General features: G+C 40.2%; 3 protein-coding genes across 4 annotated transcripts in view; 1 reads left to right on the top strand and 2 right to left on the bottom strand.

Annotated features, from left to right (window-relative positions):
- The window catches only part of slc25a25b (solute carrier family 25 member 25b), a 45,393-nt gene extending 37,716 nt beyond the window's left edge, over window positions 1-7,677 (bottom strand). For both annotated transcript variants that reach the window (XM_031287252.2, XM_035991474.1), the window contains exons 1-2: window positions 7,673-7,677; window positions 2,254-2,257 (exon numbers count right to left, since the gene is read on the bottom strand). The gene's annotated coding sequence lies outside the window, so the exon portion shown is untranslated. The remainder of the gene's footprint in view (window positions 1-2,253; window positions 2,258-7,672) is intronic.
- LOC116041435 (zinc finger protein 862-like) lies at window positions 1,991-5,024 on the bottom strand. Its single transcript, XM_031287327.2, has 4 exons — window positions 3,583-5,024; window positions 3,170-3,399; window positions 2,877-3,079; window positions 1,991-2,782 (listed from the first exon to the last, which is right to left on the bottom strand). The coding sequence occupies exons 1-4, from the start codon at window positions 4,240-4,242 to the stop codon at window positions 2,289-2,291; spliced, it is 1,587 nt and encodes a 528-aa protein (XP_031143187.1). The 5' UTR covers window positions 4,243-5,024; the 3' UTR covers window positions 1,991-2,288.
- Window positions 7,678-14,619: 6,942 nt separating the features above from the next.
- Window positions 14,620-23,328, top strand: part of LOC116041441 (protein FAM102A) — a 32,232-nt gene continuing 23,523 nt past the window's right edge. Inside the window, exons 1-2 of the mRNA XM_031287334.2 lie at window positions 14,620-14,883; window positions 15,246-15,542. Coding sequence (XP_031143194.1) covers window positions 15,370-15,542 — 173 coding nt within the window. The 5' untranslated portion in view covers window positions 14,620-14,883; window positions 15,246-15,369. The remainder of the gene's footprint in view (window positions 14,884-15,245; window positions 15,543-23,328) is intronic.

Below are 23,328 nucleotides of genomic sequence, written 5' to 3'. Positions count from 1 at the left end.
TCTACTACTACCAATAACAACCTAAATACATTTCTGTTACTTAAGTTATATTTATTTTCACCATTCAGTTTTGACAGTAGTAAATCATTAGGGCCCGAGCTCCAACAACGTCGGTCAGCGAAGACCCTATTGAAACTGATAGGATTATTATAAGGGCCCAAGCATAAAAGTGCCAGAGGTCCAACGGTCCCTACCATGAGACAGGAAGCTGTTGTAACTTGAATTTTACATAGTCCAATCTCTCATGCTGGATAAGATTCCTGGCCTGAAAACATTTACACATCCATATTAAGTCATAGTCATGGCGCCACCTACTGACAACAAGACGTCAACCTTGTGGAACAAAGATCATCCAATTTACATGAAATTTACATTGTCTGGTTTACACATGATACACAGCAACATGACATATAATTAGTGTGTTTTCCAGTGCCACATAGTGGACAGAGGAAGTGGTACCATTTTTTTTACCATTTTCAAGTCATTTCCAGTGCCACACACTCCGCAAAGGAAATAATGTCAGACTAGTCGATCCGCCAAGTAAGTAAGTAAAATTTATTTATACAGCGCTTTTCACAGACAGGGTCACAAAGTGCTTTACAATGTGCATATACAATAAAACATAGTAGGAAAATAGTCTAAGAATAAAATAAAGTAAAAATACAACAGATAAAATTATCAATAGATAAAAGACAGAGGTTACCCAAAAGTAGCCTGAACAAGTGAGTCTTCACTTTTCCCTTAAAACAGTCCACATTCTCAGCAAACCTAATGCTGGTTGGCAGAGCATTCCAGAGTCTGGGTGCCATAGCGGCAAAGGCTCTATCCCCATGTCTTCAGACGAGTGCGTGGCGTGGATAGCAGATTTTGGTTGATAGACCTGAGAGACCGGGAGGGGGTGTGTAGGTGAATTATGTTGGCAAGATAAGCAGGGGCCTGACCATGTAGAGCCTGATAGGTTATGGTGAGAATTTTGAATTGGATCCTGTAGGTTACAGGAAGCCAGTGAAGAGAGCAGAGTAGAGGGGTGATATGGGTGCGCCAAGGATGGCGGCGGACAATGACCTCCCATAAAGATTACACTCTCCTCTGTGGTCTACCTTTCAAACTTCTCCATAAACTCCAACTGGTCCAGAACTGCCCGGACCATTACCACAACTCCCTCCATAGATCACATCACCCCTGTCCTTCAACCACTCCACTGGTTCCCTATCAAAAATCGCATCGACTATAAGATTCTCCTTACTTTTAAGGCTCTCCACAACCTCGCACCTCCGTACCTTTCTGATGTCCTGAACACCTACACACATACCCTTCTGGACACCTTCAAATCACAGCTCAAAACACTTTTTTTTTTTAGATTAGCATATTCCGTCTGGCCACGCCATTCTCACTTCTCATATATTGCTGTTTTTGTTCGTTTTGTTTTTATGCAGATGTCTGTGTTCTTGTTTTAAATTACTGTTTTACTGCTGTAAGGTAACTGAGTGATGTTAAAGGCGCCCATAAATAAAATGAATTATTATTAACTTGCACGTAAATGCACAGATGCATCAACCGGTGTCCCGCCAGCACCCCCGATGTGAGGGAGGGTGCGAGGGCCCGGTCATCACTGCTTGCAGCTTTAAATATTATTTTGAAAATAAATTGAATTTTACAGGGGCTAAAGGTGCGTTGAAATGTGAAAATTTGCACACCCATCAGAACCGGTAACATTTCTGATGTTTTATGGGTGTCATATATATAGCCCCCCTACAAAAGAAGTAGTCCTCACAGTATGTTTCACCTAGATGTATGAAATTTGGTAGGCATATGAATCATGTCCAGATAACAAAAACGCCTCTTGGAGCTACAGCGGGGAAAATAAGTATTGAACATTTTTCTCAGTAAAGATATTTCTGATGGGGCTATCTGCATGACATTTTCATCAGATCAATCAATCAAACTTTATTTATATAGCACTTTACAGCAACCAGCAGCAGGGATGGAAATTAAATTTTTTGTCCACCAGCCACTGTGGCTGGTGGATTTCAAAATCTACCAGCCACTCAATGTTTTTACCAGCCACTTTCTTGTTTTTAACCGACAATGTGTAACTGCATGTGAAAATTAATACTACAAGATCTACAATACTTAAGCAGTTTATTTAATCTTCTCAATGAAACACTGACACTTTCTCTCTTAAACATACACAAACCACGAACTGATATACATTTCATTAAATGAGTAGGGCAGATTAAACAAAAAACTAACATTCCTCCACCCATCCTCCCCACTCCCAGTACAATTTACTCCTGCTCATCAGAATCAGATTCTGAAGTTTCAGAGGCGCTTTCCTGAGCGTTCTTCTCCTCCATGAACTCTGGCCTTCTAGGCCGGATGCTAGCCTGATGCCAGAGCTGGATAGCAGGGGTGGGGTCATAATTCTCAATAGAGGGACTGGATAGCTGGACAGTCAGTAGGTCACAGAGGCTTCTTGATGTAAGACGGGACCTCCAGTCATTTTTCACTAACTTCATTTGGTTGAAGCCTCTTTCACAGTCTGCAGTAGAAGCTGGTACGGTGAGAATGAGGTCAACCAGGCTGAGGATGTCGGGGCACTGCGGTTGCAAAGACCTGTTGATTTCTGGCCAGGTCTTCATGTGGAGACTCTCTCCCGCCTCATACAGTCTGGTCTTGAGTATGGTCCACTGATCTGGGATGAGCTCAACAGCGACCCCCGAGGATGTCAGGATGCTCTGGAAGTGTGTAGTTAATTCCTCCACTTCTGATTCACCAAATTCTGAAAAAGAGACGGACATAATGAAACATTGAGTTATATGCTTTCATGACTTTGTGGATGAAATGTTATGTATGAACCTAAACCACATACATACCTTTAGAGCGATCTGCGTCAGGCCAACTGTTCAGATTCACTAACTTTGTAGCTTGGAGAATCCCTATGGTCATGTCGGTGAAGCGAATTTGCATACTCTGGCAGAGTTTGTCGAGCAGCTCAAACTTGGCCTTCATGACACGGTTTAGGACGCTGTCGTCATTCTCGTGCTCCTTCATACAGGCTTTCAGCTTGGGCCCAGGTCTGTGGTACATTTACATTAGTACGTTTATTTAAGATATTCAGCTAAGCAGCAAACACATTAAAACAACTTTTCAGTTCTCTGACACTCACCTGGTTTTGTATTTTGTGAGCACTGTTTGGGTGGCTGTCAGGCAGCTGTGTACTTCAGCCACTGTGATAGCTGAGGTTTGAAGAGTCAGAGAGAGACTGCTGAGGTGAGTCAGGCAATCATGCATGAAGTTGCAAAACATGAAAAATGCTGGATCCCGGCAGGTTTGGAAGTAGTGGCGTGCTTTGCTCTTCTGCACTGCATTCACTCCTTCAGCATCTGGTGACTGAATCTTTATACAAAATCAGTCAAATCAATAAAGAAAAGTCATTAGTCAATTTAAAATGTTTATATAAGTGTTTTATAAGTGTAAGTTAGTTTGATTTATTAAATTACACTGAACAAATTCCTGACAGTAAACGGACCTAACCTTTTAACTTAACATTCGAGTTCTCTACACTGTTATTTAGCCTACCTGGTCTAGGTGCTGGGTAAGTCCCTGGTAACCCCTCAAAAAATGGTCAATGGCCCTGAAGAGGTGAGAAACCCACCTGGTGCCTCCAACCCTAGTTGGTACAAGGGGATTCTGGCCCAGAATCTTGAAGCTGTGCTTTAGGTTTGCCCTGTTGAGAGCACTTTTACAATAGAATGTATGCAGTCCTGACAGCACATCTTCAATCTGTTTTGCCATAGAGCAGCTCTTAATGGCATCCTTGAAAGCTAGTTCCAGGCGGTGTGCCATACAGTGAATACCCAGGACGTGCATGTTACTTCCTCTCAGCCTGCTCACTACTCCTTTACGTGTCCCTGTCATCACCGACGCACCGTCAGTTGCACATGCCACCAACTTGGCCTGCCACTCTTCTCCACTGACCTCCCTCATCATGTTGTCTATTGCCTGAGCGATGTTCTCACCGTCTGCTTTCTCCACATCCTGTATCCCTACAAAGTGGACGTCCACTTTGCCTCGGTTGCACAAGCGCGTATACAGCATTTCCTGTTCCATCACGGCAGTGTCAGTAGACCCGTCAGACATAATGGAGAGGAATTTCGCTGCTGCTATCTTTGACTGAAGGGTCTTCCTCTCAGCTGCAGCTATGTGCTTAATAAACACCCTGGCTTGCTTCCGATTCATGTATGTGTTACCTGTGCTAATTCCCTTTTTCTCATCTAATCTATAAAATGAAAATGGAAAAATAAACAATGAAAAGTACAGTTAGAAGTAAATATCGTACCATAGCACTAACGTTATAGGCTACTTTATGCATATAAACTAGCCTAGCTACCGACATTAGTTACATGGGCGCTATATTCTTCTGACCTTATTCAGCCTTTAATCTACAATTCAACATTTCATAGACAAAAAAACAAAAACTTACTTGCATTGCCATTCGTAATCTTGAAATAGCCTTCCTTTTTTCGCGATTGCGTGAGCGTTCCTAAACAGTATTTTCATCTTATCCAACTGGGCCGTCTTCAGGCTGGTAAGTGCCTTCATGGCAGCCGTATTCTCCGGGGCTGCTTTTCCCTGTGCTCTCTTTTTTACCTGGATGTGGCATTTGGACGATTCGTGGTCTTTTATGGCTTCCAGTTTTAGGTTTTTAGTCCCAACAATGAAACTATTAGTTTTGGCTTCTTCTGAAGCGTGTTGACGACATACAGAGCAGTACATTATCAGATTTGTCTCGTCGTAAACTAACCAATCGGACTCCCCATTGTCTGCTTTTCTCCATCGTTCTTTAAAAAAACGTTTTTTGACTTTCGCCTCTTTGTCCACTGGCTCCTCCTGAGATGTTTTCTCAGCGGACCTCTTAACGCCTGCGATGTAACGCCACATTTATATTGAAGGTGCGCCGCCTCTAAAGTGTCCGGGTGAAACAGTATGCTATTTTTATTTACCCGCCACGGTGGCCGGTAGGTGAAGCAAGTTTACCCGCCACAACACAAAATCACCCGCATTTGGCTGGTGGCGGGTGCTAATTTCCATCCCTGACCAGCAGGTATCCAAAGTGCTTAACATCGAAACCAAGAATAAAAACACATATCATATAAATATAAAGAAAGAACATGTAAAATCAGAAATAGTTACAGAGAAACAGAAGAATGAAATCGTCACACCACTGCTACGTATTAAAAGCCTGACTAAACAGATGCGTTTTAAGTTTGGACCTAAAAAGAGCTACATCTGTAATAGTGCGGATATCAGGGGGTAACTTGTTCCAGAGTCTCGGAGCAGCAACTGCAAAAGCCTGGTCACCCCACCGTTTATATCTAGACCTTGGCACTTCTAAAAGTCGCTGGTTTGAAGACCGCAATGACCGGTTGTGCTCCCGCAAAGTTAAAATTTCGGACAAATACTCCGGGGCCAGACCATTTAAGGCCTTGAAAGCAAACAATAAAATCTTAAAATCGATTCTAAAACGCACAGGGAGCCAATGAAGGGTGTAGAGAACAGGAGTGATATGTGCACGTCTAGATGTGTTTGTTAAAAAGCGAGCAGCTGCATTTTGCACAAGTTGAAGACGTGCGATGGAGGTCTGATTCAGACCAACGTAAAGAGCATTATGTTACACTTTTAAGAATGAGGTGACGCTCACTCTTGGAATAACACATTTATTTCCTGTAGGAAATATGAAAACACAGTTCAGATTAGGAGCTGTAGCATGTACACTTAAACTTGTTCATCACGTACTGACTTCTACTTCGGCACTACTGGCTCATAGCACATACTTTCATAACTCTTATTCAATCACTATCAATAACAATACACTTCATAATACACAACTCAACTCATACACTAAACAAACATGCTACTCTTGGTACCTTACTCACTATTGCTTCCACTGTTACTCTGTAAATACCCATGTTAAGTACCCAAATACATGTTTACTTACTCTTACAGGGACTACAGTTAAGTATTTAGCAAGTGACCGTAGCTACACAAGTACTGTCTCTTTTTAGTGTCAAATTAACATACACACAGGTAAGTAATGCATAACTTGAAATGACATAAAAACATGAAAATAACAGTTCAGTAATACCACATTACTCCAGACTGAATACTCTTAAAAGCTTGTCTTGTTAATCTCACTGCTTTTACTGTTTTAAACCTCTATGAATTATGTTTATGAGCTGAATTATCTAACATAACTAATCTTTAACCCACAGTCAGTTATTGTATTATTTTCACAAATATTTCACAATTAACGTTTTAAACACTGACTACCGCACACTCCACTTATCAAAACATCACGGAATGCTCCTTTAACTTTCATGACGCTCAGGCTGTGGCGTTAACATTTACCGGTGATTAGCATTAGCTTGGCCTGCTAAACAATACACACAGTTAAACAGTTTCCTACAACATTCACTCGGTTCATCCCGTTTCACACCGTTTGTCCTCACTACTGTCTTAACCACATATGTCTCTAAACGTGTGTTTCACTCCTTACAGCTCACACAGAAAGGTAGTAGCTTGTGTTTAGCAACCGAAGTCATTACTATCAGCGTCCGCCATCTTAGACACACGAGGCGGCAAACATACACACCCATAACACGGTCAAATTCAATGTCTCTTAATGTCACGGTTGTTAGCTAAAGCTCTAATAACACCAACTACTAATGTCTATTACCCGGGTTCTGATTACCGTCAGCTTACCTGTAGGAAATATGAAAACACAGTTCAGATTAGGAGCTGTAGCATGTACACTTAAACTTGTTCATCACGTACTGACTTCTACTTCGGCACTACTGGCGTCAGCTACTGATACCCAGTCAAGTGTAAAGCTTAGAGCGCCCTCTGCTGGCGAAGCTGATTTAAGCCAGACTAATATCACCCATTCAAAACACATTAATTCAGAATCCCTTGTGGTATATTATAGACAATAGAGACAGTAGTTACCTCGTGTTTTTAGACTTTAGCTTCACTCATTTCAAAATTTAGAGGGGGGGGGGGGTGCAAATAATTGTAAATAACACAAATAATTAACACAGTGCCACAATTACAATAATCCAACCTAGAACTAATAAAGGCATGAATTGCCTTTTCTAGATCGTGCCTGTTGAGGAAAGGCTTAACTTTAGCCAGGAGACGAAGCTGGAAAAAGCTCATTCTAACAACATCACTGATCTGCTTGTCAAATTTCATGCTGCAATCAAAAGTAACCCCCAAATTTTTGACAGCTGACCTAGTGTAGGATGCTAGAGCTCCCAAACTCAAAGCTGGACCATTTTGCGTGCCTGAAGTACTGAAAATAATACACTCCGTTTTATCTTCATTCAAATTAAGAAAGTTTTCTGAAAGCCACAGCTTAATATCAGTGATGCAACTAAGCAGGGAGTTTAGTGCGACACTGTCATTTGCTTTAATAGGCAAATAGATTTGCTTTTTAGATTTGATCAGATGTCAGTAACAACCCAAGTAATCTACACATACAAATATATCAAAACAAATAAGTTGTGTGTAATAAAGTGAAATGACACAGGGAAAAAGTATTGAACATACTTGCTGAAATTTATTTAATACTTAGTAGAAAAGCCTTTGTTGGTAATGACAGCTTCAAGACGCCTCCTGTATGAAGAAACTATTCGCACACATTGCTTAGCTGTGATTTTTGCCCACACAAACTGTCTTCAAATCTTGAAGGTTCCGGGGGCATCTTCTATGAACCTCTTCTTTCCAGAGGTTTTCAATTGGATTCAAGTCGGGTGATTGACTGGGCCATTCTAACAGCTTGATTTTCTTTTCTCTGAAACCAATTGAGAGTTTCCTTGGCTGTGTGTTTGGGATCATTGTCTTGCTGAAATGTCCACCCTCATTTCATCTTCAGCATCCTGATGGATGGAGCTTCCACATGCCTTTTCTTGAGCAGTGGTGTCTTGCGTGGTGTGCGTCCATAGAGGCCATGGTGGTTGACTGCATTACTAATTGTTTTCTTTGAAACAACTGTACCTGCTTCTTCCAGGTCTTTCTGAAGATCTCTGCGAGTGGTCCTTGGTTCTTCGACAACACTTATATTCTATAGACTCTATAGCTGGTTAATGGTGAAATTATGTTCTTTCCACTTCTGGATAATGGCCCCAACAGTGCTCACTGGAACTTTCAGAAGTTTAGATATTCATCTGTAACCAATGCCATCCATATGTTTTTCTACAATAAGCTTGCGAAGGTCTTGGGACAGCATTATCATTCCACTTTATTACACATAACTTTTGTCAGTGCTTGGCCCTAACTATACGAAGCAATAAAAAAATATAATTTATATATTTAAGGCATATTTAAAAACAGAGTGACAATTGCACAAAGGGATGAAATATATATTCAAGATGGTGAGTACATAGGCAGAAATCGCCTAGAATTGCAAGGCAAGGCAAGACAAGGCAAAGCAGCTTTATTTGTATGGCACATTTCAGCAACAGGGCAATTCAAAGTGCTTTACATAAAAATAGATAAAAAAATGAAAAACAGATACAATACGAGAATAAAAGTTACAGTGCAGTATAAGAAATGAAACATTAAAGATCAGTTAAAACAGTTAAATATATAAAAGCAGATAAAATAGGAATTTCTCTTTATATGCTTATATAGATTGTCATACAGTTTCAACAATGCAACTTCAGTATAAGAAATTAAGTTATTTAAAGAAAGGCAACATCAAAAAGATAGGTCTTCAGCCTTGATTTAAAAGAACTGAGAGTTGCAGCAGACCTGTAGTTTTCTGGGAGTTTGTTCCAGATATGTGGAGCATAAAAACTAAACGCTGCTACCCCCTGTTTAGTTCTGACTCTGGGGACAACAAGCAGACCTGTCCCAGACGACCTGAGAGGTCTGGGTGGGTCATAGTGTAGCAGCAGATCAGAAATCTATTTTGGCCCTAAACCATTGAAATCAATTCTTTGAGGCACTGGAAGCCAGTGTAAAGACTTCAGTACTGGAGTGATGTGATCCAATTTCTTGGTCTTAGTGAGGACTCGAGCAGCAGCGTTCTGAATCAGCTGCAGCAAGTTTTTCCAAATTCTGCTGAGACATAAGTCCTTTAACCCTTGATATATTTTTAAGATGGTAATAGGGTGACTTTGTAATTGTCTTAATGTGGCTGTTAAAATCAGGTCTGAGTCCATGACTACACCAAGATTTCTGGCTTTGTCTGTTGTTTTTAACATTGTCGTTTGAAGCTGAGTGCTGACTTTTAATCGTTCCTCTTTTGCTCCAAAAACAACCACCTCAGTTTTTTCTTCAGTTAATTTAAGAAAGTTCTGGCACATCCAGTCGTTAATTTGTTCAATGCACTTAGTCAGTTGTTGTATTGGACTATAGTCCCCCGGCGATAAGGTTATGTAAATTTGTGTGTCATCCACATAACTATGGTAACTTATTTTGTTGTTTTCCATAATCTGAGCCAGTGGAAGCATGTAGATGTTAAACAGAAGAGGCCCCAGAACTGAGCCTTGGGGAACTCCGCACGTCATATTTGTATGCTCAGATGAATAATTACCTATAGACACAAAGTAGTCCCTATTCTTTAAATAGGATTCAAACCACTTTAGTACTGAACCAGAAAGGCCAACCCAGTTTTCCAATTGGTCTAGTAATATGTCATGGTTGACCGTATCAAATGCAGTACTGAGATCAAGTAATACTAAGACAACAGGAGGAGGTTTTCAGATGTTGTATAATGTCATCCAGGTTTTTATGGTTGATCGTATGAAATTGTGTCATATTGGAATTTGTTTTGCGTGAACACTGTGACAGCACATATCCTGTACTTGATACAGAGGCACTGACTGTTTGTCTAATTTTCTGAATTTTGTCTTTGAAGAAGGAGGCAAAGTCATTGCAAGCCTTGATAGACAACAGTTTAGATGCTACTGGTACTGAAGGGTTTGTTAACCTATCGACAGTAGCAAACAAAGCACGTGAATTATTATTGTTTCTGGCGATAATGTCAGAAAAGAAGGACCGTCTTGCATTCCTTAGTTCCAAATGAAGTCTCTCTTTATAGGTGTTATAATGGACCTGGAGATTAGTTTTTCGCCACCTGCGTTCAGCTTTTCGACACTCTCTTTTTTCTGTTCTCACCACTAACATTTCTCCATAGAGATCTTTTCTTACCAGAGACAGCTTTGACCTTAGTGGGAGCAATAGCATCAATAACATTTATAATTTTACAGTTGAAATTATCTACAAGCTCAGTGACTGAGACCCCAGTGAGGGCGGGTGTGGAGGAGAAAAGCTGAATGAATGTTTCACTGGTGTTTTCAGTGATATACCGTTTTCTGATTAACTTAGTTTGAACACTTTTGGGCACCGAGATAGTGCCGTTAAAGAAAACACAGGAATGATCAGAGAGAGCAACATCAGTCACCACAACCTTGGAAATGTTTAGACCCTTGGAGATAATCAAGTCCAGAGTGTGCCCCTTATTGTGTGTGGGCTGTGTCACATGCTGAGTCAGTCCATAGTTCTCAAAAACACAACACAGTTCTCACAACACAGGTTTCAGTTAAAAACATAAAATCAAGATTGTGCTTTAGTAATAAAATCATTGATTAAAAATGATTTTCCTGCCAAAGACCTGACGTTAGGGCTAGTGTTAGTGTGTTTTCATTTTTTGGGACAGGCTGTGGCTGACGAGGAATGGATGCTAAATTTGCTAAGTTTGCAGTTAAGTGCTTCTTCGCCATTCTTTTTCTATTACCTATCACAACATAAATTGAGGAAGAATTTAATACACAGGGCCCGGGCTTATCTTGGAAAGAGTCATGAGTGCTACTAGGCGTGCAACCTGGACCCGGCCTTGCATAGAAAACTATGCTGTGTATTGTAAATAACATAATGATATATACTTTAAATAATCATGTAAGTAGTAAAACAATATTTGTATTGTTTTTGCTCTGCGTGAAGCCTCTGCAGAACCATAAATCACGCTTTACACCAAGGCGACCGCTGCATCGGCCTTTTTTTGGTGAACTGCCGCCGACTGCGTTTGGCCCTTGGCCGACTAGTAATGTAACTAGTAGTGTAACTAGTTACTTTCAGCAGTGAGTAATGTAGTAAAGTAAGGCATTACTTTTTTTATAAAGTAATTAGTAATGTGTACTTTATTACTTTGAAAAAAAAACAGGAATCAGGAATCACACCTTGCCTAGTCGCTTTCCTCTAATTCTTGTGATGCTGAGGTCATTAGGACTGATACTTGTGCTGCTGTGTTTATAGGTCTATAGTTGATGACTTGGCTTTGTTAATCCTTGCTGTAGAGAGCTCAAGCATAACTATGTCCAGAAAATACGCCAACCACTGTTTTATACAAAGCGAGTGGGGGGGGGGAGCCAGCGCTGAGCTATCATTTTCTTGGTCGCGGTTGATCCAGCTAGACAAATTTTCTTCTGTCGCCCAAGTAGGTGTAATTTAGAGTCATCATTAAGTAACAAAACAATCGGGTCAGTAGGAATTCGACATCCTATCACATCAGATATTATTGATGTTGTTTTATTCCAAAACTCATGCACCTGTTCACACTCCCAGACCATGTGCAGGAAAGTTCCAGTTTGTTCAGGTTGGCAAAACGTACAATAGGGAGTAGAAATGGCTTTAGAGACGTATCTCTTCTGAGGAGTCCAATATGTCCTATGGCATATGTTGAAGTGGATCTGCTGGTGATTTAGGTTCTTGGAACAATGGGAAATGTTGTCCCAAACTGTCTCCCAATTAATTACGTTCCCCTCTGGGCTCAGCTCTCGCTTCCATTTCTTTAGTATTGGGAGTTCTCCTACAGATACTTGCATCAGTTTAGCATAAATCCTGGACACTAAGCCTCTCATTGCAGAATCAACATGCCATTTAATGATTAGGTGCATCTCAAGACTGTTCCCCCATGGTACTCCATAACATTTTAGGGCTGATCTTAAGCGAAGATAAAGGAAGAAGGATGTCCTAGGGACCTCAAAGCTAGCTCTCAGGTTTTCCAAACTTAACATACCTTCATCATTGAATAGCTGGTCTAGAGTATAAATACCTCTGTCACTCCACTGGTTATAAACAAAATGTTTACCAGACATTAAGTGTATGTTGTGCCAAATTGGGGTGTTCAAATGCCACTTATTGGTGTAGTGTAGTTGCTCCTCGACCTGTTTAAAGTTGGTCAATGTGTTGGTGATAATAGGGCCATAGGCTAGCATACACTTTTTTGGATACTCCTGTAAAGGCAAGGTCTTGCAGTCTTAGACTTCCAATGAGGTTTTGCTCTATTTCTCTCCATGGGACTGTAGATGAGGGGTCCATCCACACTCTGAGGGCCCGTAGCTGAAAAGCTCTGTGGTACACTTTAAGGTTGGGGAGGGCCAGGCCTCCCGTGTTTGTGGTACGTTGCAGGGTAGAGTATTTTAGCCTAGGTTGTTTATTATTCCAAATATACTGCCGAATTAAGGTATCAAGTTTCTTCCAGAAATGTATTGGTGGGGGTAAAGGGATCATTGTACTTAAGAAATTCACACAAGGAACTATGTTCATTTTAACAACAGCAATCCTGGACCGTAGCGATGCCGGCAACGCAGACCAATTGGCCAGATCTCTTTGAACACTACTTAGTATAGTTTCATAGTTGTCCTGGACAACTCGCTGTAGCGATGCGTGAATGGTGATGCCGAAATATGTAATGTTGCTTTGGGTTGGTATTGTATCACTAATAGCTGATGTCACCTGTCCGTTGTTCAACAGAAGAATATTAGATTTATTCCAGTTGATTTTATAGCCGGAGATTGAGCTAAATTCATTAAAGATCTTAAGAATTTCCTCAAGGTCAGAAATGTATAGCAAAACATCATCTGCAAATAACGATATTGAGTTGTTATTGGATTTAATCTGGACATTACATATTTTATTTTGCCTTATGGCTTGGGCTAACGGTTCAAGAGAGATCGCAAATAGCATGAGCGATAGCGGGCATCCCTGTCTCGTGCCCCGTGCGATGGGGAATGGCTGTGAATGCAGGCCATTGGTTGAGACTATGGCCGTGGGATTCACATATAAAGTACGTACCATGTCAATGATTTTGGCTCCCAAACCAAGCCTCTCCATTACTTGCCACAAGTAGTTCCACTCTAGGCGGTCAAAAGCCTTCCGCGTCAAGTGATAAAACTGCTGCTGTTGTTGGAAGGTTTTTTGCTTCTTCTATTACATGGAATAATCTGCGTATATTGTCTGTAGCGTGACGCTTTGGTATAAACCCTGATTGGTCGGTGTGGACTAGCTTCTCAATAAAGCGTTCTAGGTGTAGTGCCAAGACTTTGGAATAGAGCTTAATATCCGTCCCAATGAGGCTGATAGTTTGAGCACTCCGTAGGATCTTTGCCCTTTTTGTGTATGACCGAAATTAGTGCAGTGTTGGTTTGTTGATGAAAGGTGCCCCTCTCTATGGCCGAGGTTAAAGTTTGTAAGATGGTAGGTCCTAGTATGTCAAAGTATTGTAGCAGAAGTTCTGATGGAATTGCGTCCAACCCCGGTGTTTTCCCATTCTAAGCTGTTTTTAACGCTGATTTAAGTTCCTCTAACGTTATAGGTTGACCCAGTTGTTCTGCCTCCTCTGGGTCAAGAAGTCACAGGTTAATTGAAACTGGTCTAGTGAATTCTTATGTTAAACATGAACAATATTATAAACACCTTCAAACAATTTCTGGACTAAGCTATGTGAAAAACAGACCAATCTAGTTGGAGCAATAAGCAGACTATGAGCTGAACAGACCGTATCCCTCATGTTCTTTCCGTCTAGCTTAACTCTTGTGTTGTCTTCCCGTCAACCTTGAAAAAATTACCTTTTTTTTTCTAGACGTTTTTGACGCCTTTTTTTCACAGTTTGTTTTTGCTTTTTCCAACGTTTTAAATTGTAAAATTTTGCTTCTACACATTTTCAGCGCTTATTTCTACTTCCCATTTTTTCTGATATAAAACAAAAATTAAAAACGGGTCAATGTCACCCGACGTCAACACAAGGGTTAATTGTTAACTATGTGTGAATTGGTGATTGTCTGTGCACCAGAGGACTTAACTTTTCTCTGCGTGACGGCGTTCTGTGTGTAACATATTTTATGTACCTAAAAATAAGGATGTACTGGCGGTCGCCGGGACCTGTGCAGTAGAGAAAGATGTTTATAAAAGTCGCTGTGTCCAGCTCAGTTATATGGAAGAGGATAAAGGCAACGTGTGAAAAAATGTATTAGAGTTCTGAGTTTAAAGTCAGAATTCTGAGAATAAATTCAGAATGTGTCTCTAGTAAACGCTGCCTTTGTCAAGGTTGAAAGTAGCCTAATAAAGTTTGAAAGTTTCAGACAGCAGGCTCTTGTTGTATTATGATCCAAATAAGTAAAAAATACAATGTGATTGGTTGATGTCTTTATTCATGATGAAAGCTGAGAAAAATAAATATAATCCCTGTCACTATCTCACTCGCTCTACCCACTCCCCAGCATACACACATGCCGGCTCTGCTGTTCTCTTATTAAAGAGGGCGGCGAAAGCTCTGCGTAGAGTCCCGGCAGAACCATAAATCCCGCTTTACCCACCTCTGCTCAGACTTTGTGGACGATCCCTAACTGGCCCCATGAGATCTGAGACGTTCACGGAGCCGCTCTGTTGCTGAACTCTCTACTGGGGAGGGAAAAGTTGGTGAAGATGCACTGAAACCGACGAAACTGCCAAGAACCCAGACTTCAGTTATCTGCAGCGGTACACAGTTGTAGGCTACTATTTTACAAGTATGAGGAGCATCAGACCGACGAAACGGTAAGGTTTGTGAAAGTTTATACGAAAGATTATTCTAGTGAGCCGCCGAGTGGTGGTTTCGGTGTTTGCGTGGCAGCTATCTGCACTGAGAGAGTCTGTAAATGTTACCAATTTTAGAGAAAAGACAAGCAAACGATTTTGTATCTAAAACGATTAGAAAACACCAAATTCATTAATAAAAACTGTAACAGTATGTAGGAGGTGTTGTCTTAGGCTATATCTGCAACTGGGGGATAGAGAAATATACGGACCACATGATTTCTACAGCTGTCATTGCTGCAAAAAACGTAACACGCAGTTGCGAATGAAACCGTGTTCATCTTTATGTATAACTTCAACAAGTGTATTCTTTTCAATTCCAGGTCTAAACAATTCTTTAGATATGGCTGACGTTGAAGCAAAGAAGGATTTTCGGCGCCCACTTTAAAGCCAAAGAGAGTAGGCTATATTTCTGTTCTGTTTCCATTCATTGGTGTTCATCATACCATGAGCACACTCCAGCAGCTGGGAACAATGTCTTTTTTGATAAAAAAGAAGAAGTTCAAGTTTCAAGTGCACTTTACATTGGAAGAGCTCACAGCAGTGCCTTTTGTTAATGGAGTGCTTTTCTGCAAGATTCGGCTGATTGATGGTGGGGACTTTGCCATTTCGTCATCCAGGTAGGCTATTTGGAACAACTTGCCACTTCCTTGTTGTAACCCAATAAAACCACTATTGCATGCATTCGACACTTGTGGTTAATCTCCTTCCACTCGAACACTTCCTGACCTTTTGATGTTAAAGATGTTAAATGTACTTGTTTTCCCATTTCTATAGTTGACACTCGCTGGACTAGATTATATAGAAATAACTCTGTTACAAAGGAGTTGCCCTCTGTTGTTGGTGTTCCACCTCAGATAAGGGGTGGTTAAAGCCATAAACTGGTATGAAACTGCATGTCTTGTTCTTGTAGTATACCACAGTGTTATTTCACCCTCATGTTTCCGGGGAAAGTTGTCTTTGTGCTGTTTCTCAGCTCCACCCTGGAGTACATTCACACTGGGAGCTGCCCAGCACTTCTGCTGCACCTCTTTGAGCCTCACAGTATGTTGAGGTTAAGTGGTTTGCTCAAGGGCTCCTGGGCAAAGTTGTTGAGGGAGCAAATATCATTCACTCTCCTGCTAGGATTCAAACTGTCCAGCTTCTCTTAGCGTCTAGATCTCTGCAGGGTTGCTTAACTTAAACTACAAAAACATAGGGACTCTATCTTTGGAAGAAAGTTGTTCTAATAAAAGCGGTCCAATGTGATGAGGTCTGTCGATTGTCTCAAGTAACTACGACAATGTGTCTAAAAAAACAGGTTGCTGTTGTATTTTCTAAATCTAACTTTTTAAATATGGAATTCTGTTTGCACTGGCCTGACTTCAGTAAGACTCACTCTGATTACATGTGTGGCTCAATATGAGTAAGCTATGGGGAAGTGTCATGACAGGTCTGCAGGTTCCAAGAATAATAGGCATGCCTACGGACCACACCAAGGTTTTGCATGTTTTAACCCATTTACAGCATTCCATCATGTTTAGGATTTTTCAACTTGTTTTTTTTCTCCCCTGGTTGTCATTCTTTTTAAACCAGCTTGCAGAGACTACATTTCCTTACCTGAGATAGATAGGTATGAAAATAACCACTAATAACAACTTTTATGACAGTTTAACAGAGCTCAACATTTAAGGAAATGCACGTATATGCTTTCAATAGTCAATATTGGCGTCAGGATGTGGTTAGCCTAGCTTAGAATAAAGACTGGAAGAAGGGGGAAACAGCTAGCATAGCTCTGTCTGAAGCTAGATACAAATGAAGTTGTTGTATTTAGTTTCTTTTGTTTTGTATGAAACAGAAATATAAAAATGACGTGTTTGTGGCAAACACGTCAAACAACAGTTTATTCATGTGCCCAGTACTTCTGCACAGGGTCTCCAGCTAGAGTAGTTTGCCGGATATGGTCTGTGAGCTGTTGTTCGCCTAGAAATGGACCCAGAACGTAACGCTCTCTAAAACCACAAATTCACTCGTTTACTATTCTATTTGTATGTATTAAATAAAAGATATGTGTTAATTAATAATTAGTTGTGATGGTAAGCTAACTAGCTGTTTTCAGTCATTATGCTAAGCTAGGCTCCAACTCTGCACAGAAATGAGTGATATTGATCTCACCCTTGAAAAGAAACTAAAAGAGCATATTTCCAAAAATGGTGAACTAATCCTTTAAAGAAGATTCAATGTATTACCCAAAAAGGCAAATTTTCATATCACAGTGAAATGAATGGAAACCAGTGGCTGTCTGGGAAATAAGTTTAACAGTAATGTAATGTATGTGACTTGTAGTAAATTGGCCAGAACATGCAAAAACACTGGTACGGTCATTTTAATAGTAATCCTTACTTATAACACACTTTCCAAAGCAAGGGAAGAAATAATCAGTTATACTATAGAACAATGAATTGAAATGCTAAAAACACAGTACACTCAGCTGATGGTGAGACATACAGAATAAAATAACAGTTAAGGCAACATTGATGAAATGTAAAAATATTTTAGAATGGACTTGAATGAGAATGACTTTCTTGGAGTGTCTTCAAGCAAGTAGAAGTAGAAGAGTAGAAGTCATTTGTAGCCTTTAACCTGGACACAGGAGTGGCCAGGAGGTTCCTGCATGGAATCAAAAGACAGATAACTGGGTCTGTAGGGCAGTGCATAAACAAACAGGCAAGCAGCCCATTTGCTTGCATGCAAATAACTCAGTTTCAGTGAACACCAGTTATTTTTGGCTGACAGTTACCTAACAAATGGCTCGAAGAATGTGCAGTGAATAAATGTGTTATTGTATATGGGAATAGGTTAATTTGATCCAGGAAGAATGTAGATGTGAGGAGGCCTCTGGGTGCAGTGTAGTCAGAAACACTGTACACAAACCTGACCTACCAGGGCTTAACGCTAACTTTTTAAAGTGGTTGCCAGCTTGGTAACCAGGCATCAGCTTTTGGTTGCCGAAATTAACAATACGGTTAACAATGAATTGCTCCTTTATTTGGAGCAATTCATTTCTTATGTAAATATCCCACACATTTTAATTATGAAACAACGAGAGAATGGCTTGCAATATACAGTCATTTCCTATCCGTCTCAATAGGGCTGCAACGGATCACAAAGCTCACGGTTCGGATCACGGTTTTGAGTCACGGATCGGATACATTTTCGGATCAGCACAAAAAAGGGGGGAATTTAAATGCTAATTGAAAATGTAATAAGAACTTTTAACAATAATTACTTCTTTCATCAGTAAATTGCTGTTAAACGGCAAAAACAGATGAGAAAAGGGTATTTTACAATAATTTGAATTTGAATGCACCACGAGGTTTACCAGTTTTAAGTAAACGCAACATTTAGTCCCGTCTGTGTTGTTTCTCCCGCAACAGCAGTGACCAAGTGCTAGTTTGTGTCTTTTAGCTCATAACTTTAGCGGCATCACGGTAGTACGTCCTGCTGTTGGAATCCTCTACAGTGAAATACAGTCACACTTTTACACCGCTTAACTGTCAGCATTTTAACCGTGTTTAATCCAGTTACTACTGTAGCTAATGGTAGGCTAACGTTACCTGCTGCCAAGTGTAACGTGTTATTAGTGTTTACTAGCGTGACATGCAGCGATGCTTCTGTTGCCTCTAACGTCTGTTTCGGAGCATCAGAGAGCATCGCAGACAATGAAGTGGCACCGTAATGAGGCACCAAAACCAGGTTTTAACATGCGCCATTAACGTGAACGGAAAAATGCGTTGCCTGTATCTTTTCACGGCAAACGCGCGTGTGGAAAGGGATCGCACAACAGCTGAAATGTTGTGTTGCGCACTAATGTAGTAGTGTTTAAACTTTACGGAGATAACCAAATAGAATATTGGCGTCTTTTGAAATAAGATTTTCCAGTTTTTTAGGTTTTGATTTGTTTTTATATATTAAAAAAACACAAATATTGAACAGGTGGTTGCTAAAGGGGGCAACCAGAGGCCATGAAACGGTTGCCAATTGACTCAATCCTGTTGCCAAGGGCAACCATTACTGTGAAGCCCTGCCTACTGCTATGGTTTACTGAAAAACATCAGTCTGTTATTCAACATTCCAACCAAGAACATAATCCACTAATCAAAATGGAAAGTGGCCAAGAATGGGCCATTTTATTACACTTCTGTATGTCTTTAGGACTTGTTTGTATTTAACATTATATAAAGACCATTGCTCACTAAAGGTTTGTTGGAGGTAGTGCTAACAGTGATCTGTGCAATATTCCTTTACAATGTTTTTGGTCAGCAACATTCTTCCTGTCACCAAGCCTTTCTTGCTTCAATGCCTTGGATGGTTTTGGTGCATCCTCCCTTTGGCCTAACATATATTGAAGATTTCACACTATTTCTTTTTAAATTTTTTTTTTACACACCATAATAGGAGTTCTTTGTATTTGAAGGCCTTGAGGAATTTGTTTATTGTGCAAGTAATCGTTCAAGGTGTAACCATGCAGTTGAAGATGTATTTCTTACTTCTTCAGGCATATATAATATACATCTCTTCCACTGCTAATGGGTGACTTTTAAGAGGATTAGGGCCAATGTGAAAAATGTATTTGAGTTCTGTTTTTAAAGTCAGATGTCAGAATTCTGACTTTTTCTCAGAATTCTGACTTTAAACTCAGACTTTAAACTGAGAACTTAAATAAATGTTTCACATGTGGCTCTAATCTTCTTCCGTAGACTTTCTTTTGTGGAAGCATGTCATGTTAATAACACAGATGAAAAAAGCAAATTAACGATTAAATTTAACCTATAAAGATGACAGATTATCAAATAAAGGCTTGTTTCACTTTTTTTTTTTATCGACTAAACGATTAGTTGATTCAATCAACAGTTCTGTAAAACTTAGTTTCTCCACAAAAAATATATGCAAAAGCACCACTTTATATCTTGTGTTTACCAGAGATGTGCTCAGAAATTTCTTGGAAATAAGTCATTTAGCACGAAAAAGCATAAAAACCACGACAAATCGTTGACTAAATATTTTTTTGTTGACTAAGACCAAAACGAGCGATTGATAGTCGACTAAGATTGGGCAGCTCTATAACGTAACTACTACAGCTTTAGGCGATGTTTTAAAGACACACACAACAGATAAGAAATAATAAGCTCTTTCCACTCTTTCTTTAATGTACTTAATGAGCCATGATACTCTCCATTTGCTGCCAACAGCAAAGTCATAGATGCACTGATAGCAGCAACACTTGGAAAAATTCCTCTCCTATACTTTTAATAGAGCACAGGCTTTGCCTACGACATCAGGCACTGTTGCACAACGGACAAACAACAGCTGAGAGAGGTTCAGTAAAGAGCTCCAGCCCCACAGCGTAACACACCAAGTGACTAATTATATCAATAGTATCCTTCACAGTGTAATTTATCAAAAGCCTGCAAGGTTCTTCTTTTCTTTGTTGCAAGACAGTACTGATTTCACCTACATTAATTAGCTCACAGTGTCTAGTTTGCCAGTATAAAAGAGAACTGACATTCTTTATCTTATATTTGCCTGTTGATTCATATCTTATACCTGACTGTATATTTTCTTTTACACACGGCAAGGGCCTCCAAGCCACCATCAGGCCGCACACGTTTCCACAAACAGGGTTAATGGAAATACTAATCACTGAGTTAATAAATAGTGCCTGGGATTGATAATTACTTTGAAAATGCTTTGGGAAACATGATTATTTGCTTACTTTCCAAGAGTTAGATGAAAAGAATAGTGCCACATTTATGTCTGTTTGCTAAAAACAGCAGACAACTATCATAGCCTAGCATAAAGACTGAAAGCAAAGGTCCAAAGGTTAAAAAAAAACTCCACCTACCAGCACCTCTAAAGCTCACACACTGTGTTATATCTTGTTCGTTGTTCAAAAAACGAAATGTAAAAATGTATATATGGGGAGTTTTGCTGGAAGTATTTCTTGGCCAGGCCAGTTGTAGAGTCTTGTAATCACTGCAATATTACCAGTCAAACAGTGGAGAGCTTTGGACAGACTAGCTGTTTCCCCTTATTTCCAGTCTTTTATGCTAAACTAAGCTAATCACCAGCTTCATATAGCTTCATATTTTGCATACAGACATGAAAGTGTGCCGATATTCTCTCTCCGCAAATAAACCTATCACGGATCCCAGGGGGGACTATCGTTGCCAGCTGATTGGCCTTGAGTGTCAGACTGGTGTTAACCCCTGGAGACCCGCGGGACCGCTGTCGATTTCGACCTGCGTGAAGGTGACTTATCATCAATTCCGTCTGCTAGCAAACAACAGAAAAATGCCTAAAAGCTGCTGTGTGGTGGGATGCACTACCAAAAATGTAAATAACCCATAACTTAAGTTTTTATAAGCTGTCAAACCTAAAAACTGGGCTTTTATGATGACAAAAGCTGATACAGACAGCAGGGAGAAAGGGAAGACTGGGATCCTGACAGTAACCTAACGACATGCCCAACGTAACTTTTGCAGCAAGCATTTTGTTACCAATTCAAATATCCAAATGTCAGTTTTAGGCTAACTATATTTCTGTGAATTAAGCTAACACATAACGTTAGGCATATCGTTAGTTTAGTGTTAGGATCCCAGTCTCTCCAATCTTCCTGCTGATTACTCATGCCTGTATCCACTTTTGTCTTCATAAAAGCTCTGTTTTTCGGGTCGGCAGCTTATAAAAAATTAAGTTATGGGTTCTTTGCATTGTTGGTAGTGAAAATCATCACACAGCTGCTTTTGGGTATTTTTCTGTTGTTTGCTAGCAGACAAAATTGACGAGGAGGCACCTTCACGCAGTACAAATCAATGGAGAGCGGCAAGCTGTTTTCCTTTGCGGTGGGGGCGGGACTTAAATGCGCTCTGTTTCTATTTAAAAATGGTATATTCGAATATTACTGCATACTGGTCTTGGCGTTGCATAAATTGGGTATGACTGGAAAACTGAGACTCTTGTGCATTCAATGAACCCAATTGTATTCACATTTGAGGATGTTAGTCCCCAAAGTAGCCATTTAATATAGTGAATGAATTTTTTTGAAACTTGGCCTCACTGTTAAAAAATGTCCTGCTAGAGATGAGAATGGCCATTGTAAGAGTAAACCGAAGTTACAGTAAGCTATACGTTGGCTGTGGTGAATGTGTGGGTAATGGCCTGGACTGCTGTTAGATTTCCAGCCTGAATTATTATCCCAGTTTGGCCCTACTGTAGAGTGAGGTTTTCTCCCCAGGAACACACATTTAGTGTAATGAACGGGCCTGTAATACTACAATAATTAATCAAGCTTAACATTAACATTAACATTTGGCCACCATTTAGCACATTGACCATACAGGGTCCAGCCATATACTAGCTTTCCACTTAATCTTGTTTACATTAGTCTCCACAGTGCTGTGTCAGCACTGGTGTATGGTTTGGCTTAACCACTTATCTATTCTGGGATAGGGGAAAAAAAACTCTCTGGCTTGTTTGTATTTCTTAAAACCAATCACAACCGTCCTGGGCCCCAGATGTAGTGTCGTGCCATGCAAAATAGATAGCGGACAGGTGAGGGACGGATGTCAGGCTTTATCCCAGCATATACTGTACATCTGTTTAGCCAGACTATGTTAAAACTTACTGTACCTTAGCTGATGTTCTTGCTGCAGCATGGTTTATTTGCCCATGTGGCATTGCTGTACTGTACTGTCTCCTATAGTGTAGCTAACTGTGTTGGGCAGCTTTGCTCAGTGGTTTGGTTTGGCTTTTAAATTGAGGAGAACTCGAGAAAGGTTCAGAAGCTGTTTCTAGTTGCAGTATTGCTCTAGAAAAGAGAAGTGTAACCAGTTGGATGGTCTCTAACCAGTGCGTCTGCTCAGAGTCTCCTGTCTGCTTTGACTGTAAATAATGTGATTTTTCTGCTTTCACTATTCAGTGTCAGGTGTGTTTAAACTTTTTTAAAAGATCAGACTTTGAATATAATACAGATATCCTATATGGTTACAATCAGAAAGGTCATATTATGCTTAGTAGACATTTTGCAAAACTGTGCAATATCAATATTTCCTATACTGTGAATTCAACTGTTCAGTCAGTTTACTTACGTTTTACTGTTTACTGCTTATTTTTTTTATTTTATTTTTTATAGGGGAAATGGTTTAATTTGGAGACAGAGGAAATGAGACACACCACACATGAACAAACATTGACCAAAAAAGGTTTCAGCTACACACCATGCTATGGGAAAAAACAGCAAACTCTACACAGGTAAAAAGCAAGGCTCAAACCAAACCGTTAACTCCTCAACTTAAGACCCTGACACACCAAGCCGACCGTCGGGCGTCGGTCCTAGTTGGGCCTTTTTTCGGCTGACGCTGATTG

Source organism: Sander lucioperca, chromosome 14 (assembly GCF_008315115.2).
Source record: "Sander lucioperca isolate FBNREF2018 chromosome 14, SLUC_FBN_1.2, whole genome shotgun sequence".
Lineage (NCBI taxonomy): Eukaryota > Metazoa > Chordata > Actinopteri > Perciformes > Percidae > Sander > Sander lucioperca.
This window is presented reverse-complemented; position numbering and strand designations above follow the sequence as displayed.

What these genes read in the sequence shown, in the direction of transcription:
- LOC116041435 (XM_031287327.2), bottom strand. Translation starts at nt 4,242, where the DNA reads ATGAATCGGAAGCAAGCCAGGGTGTTTATTAAGCACATAGCTGCAGCT. An exon ending in TTACCCAGCACCTAGACCAG is followed by an intron (nt 3,400 to 3,582) that starts GTAGGCTAAATA and finishes TTTTGTATAAAG; the next exon opens with ATTCAGTCACCAGATGCTGA. An exon ending in TGACGCAGATCGCTCTAAAG is followed by an intron (nt 2,783 to 2,876) that starts GTATGTATGTGG and finishes TCTCTTTTTCAG; the next exon opens with AATTTGGTGAATCAGAAGTG.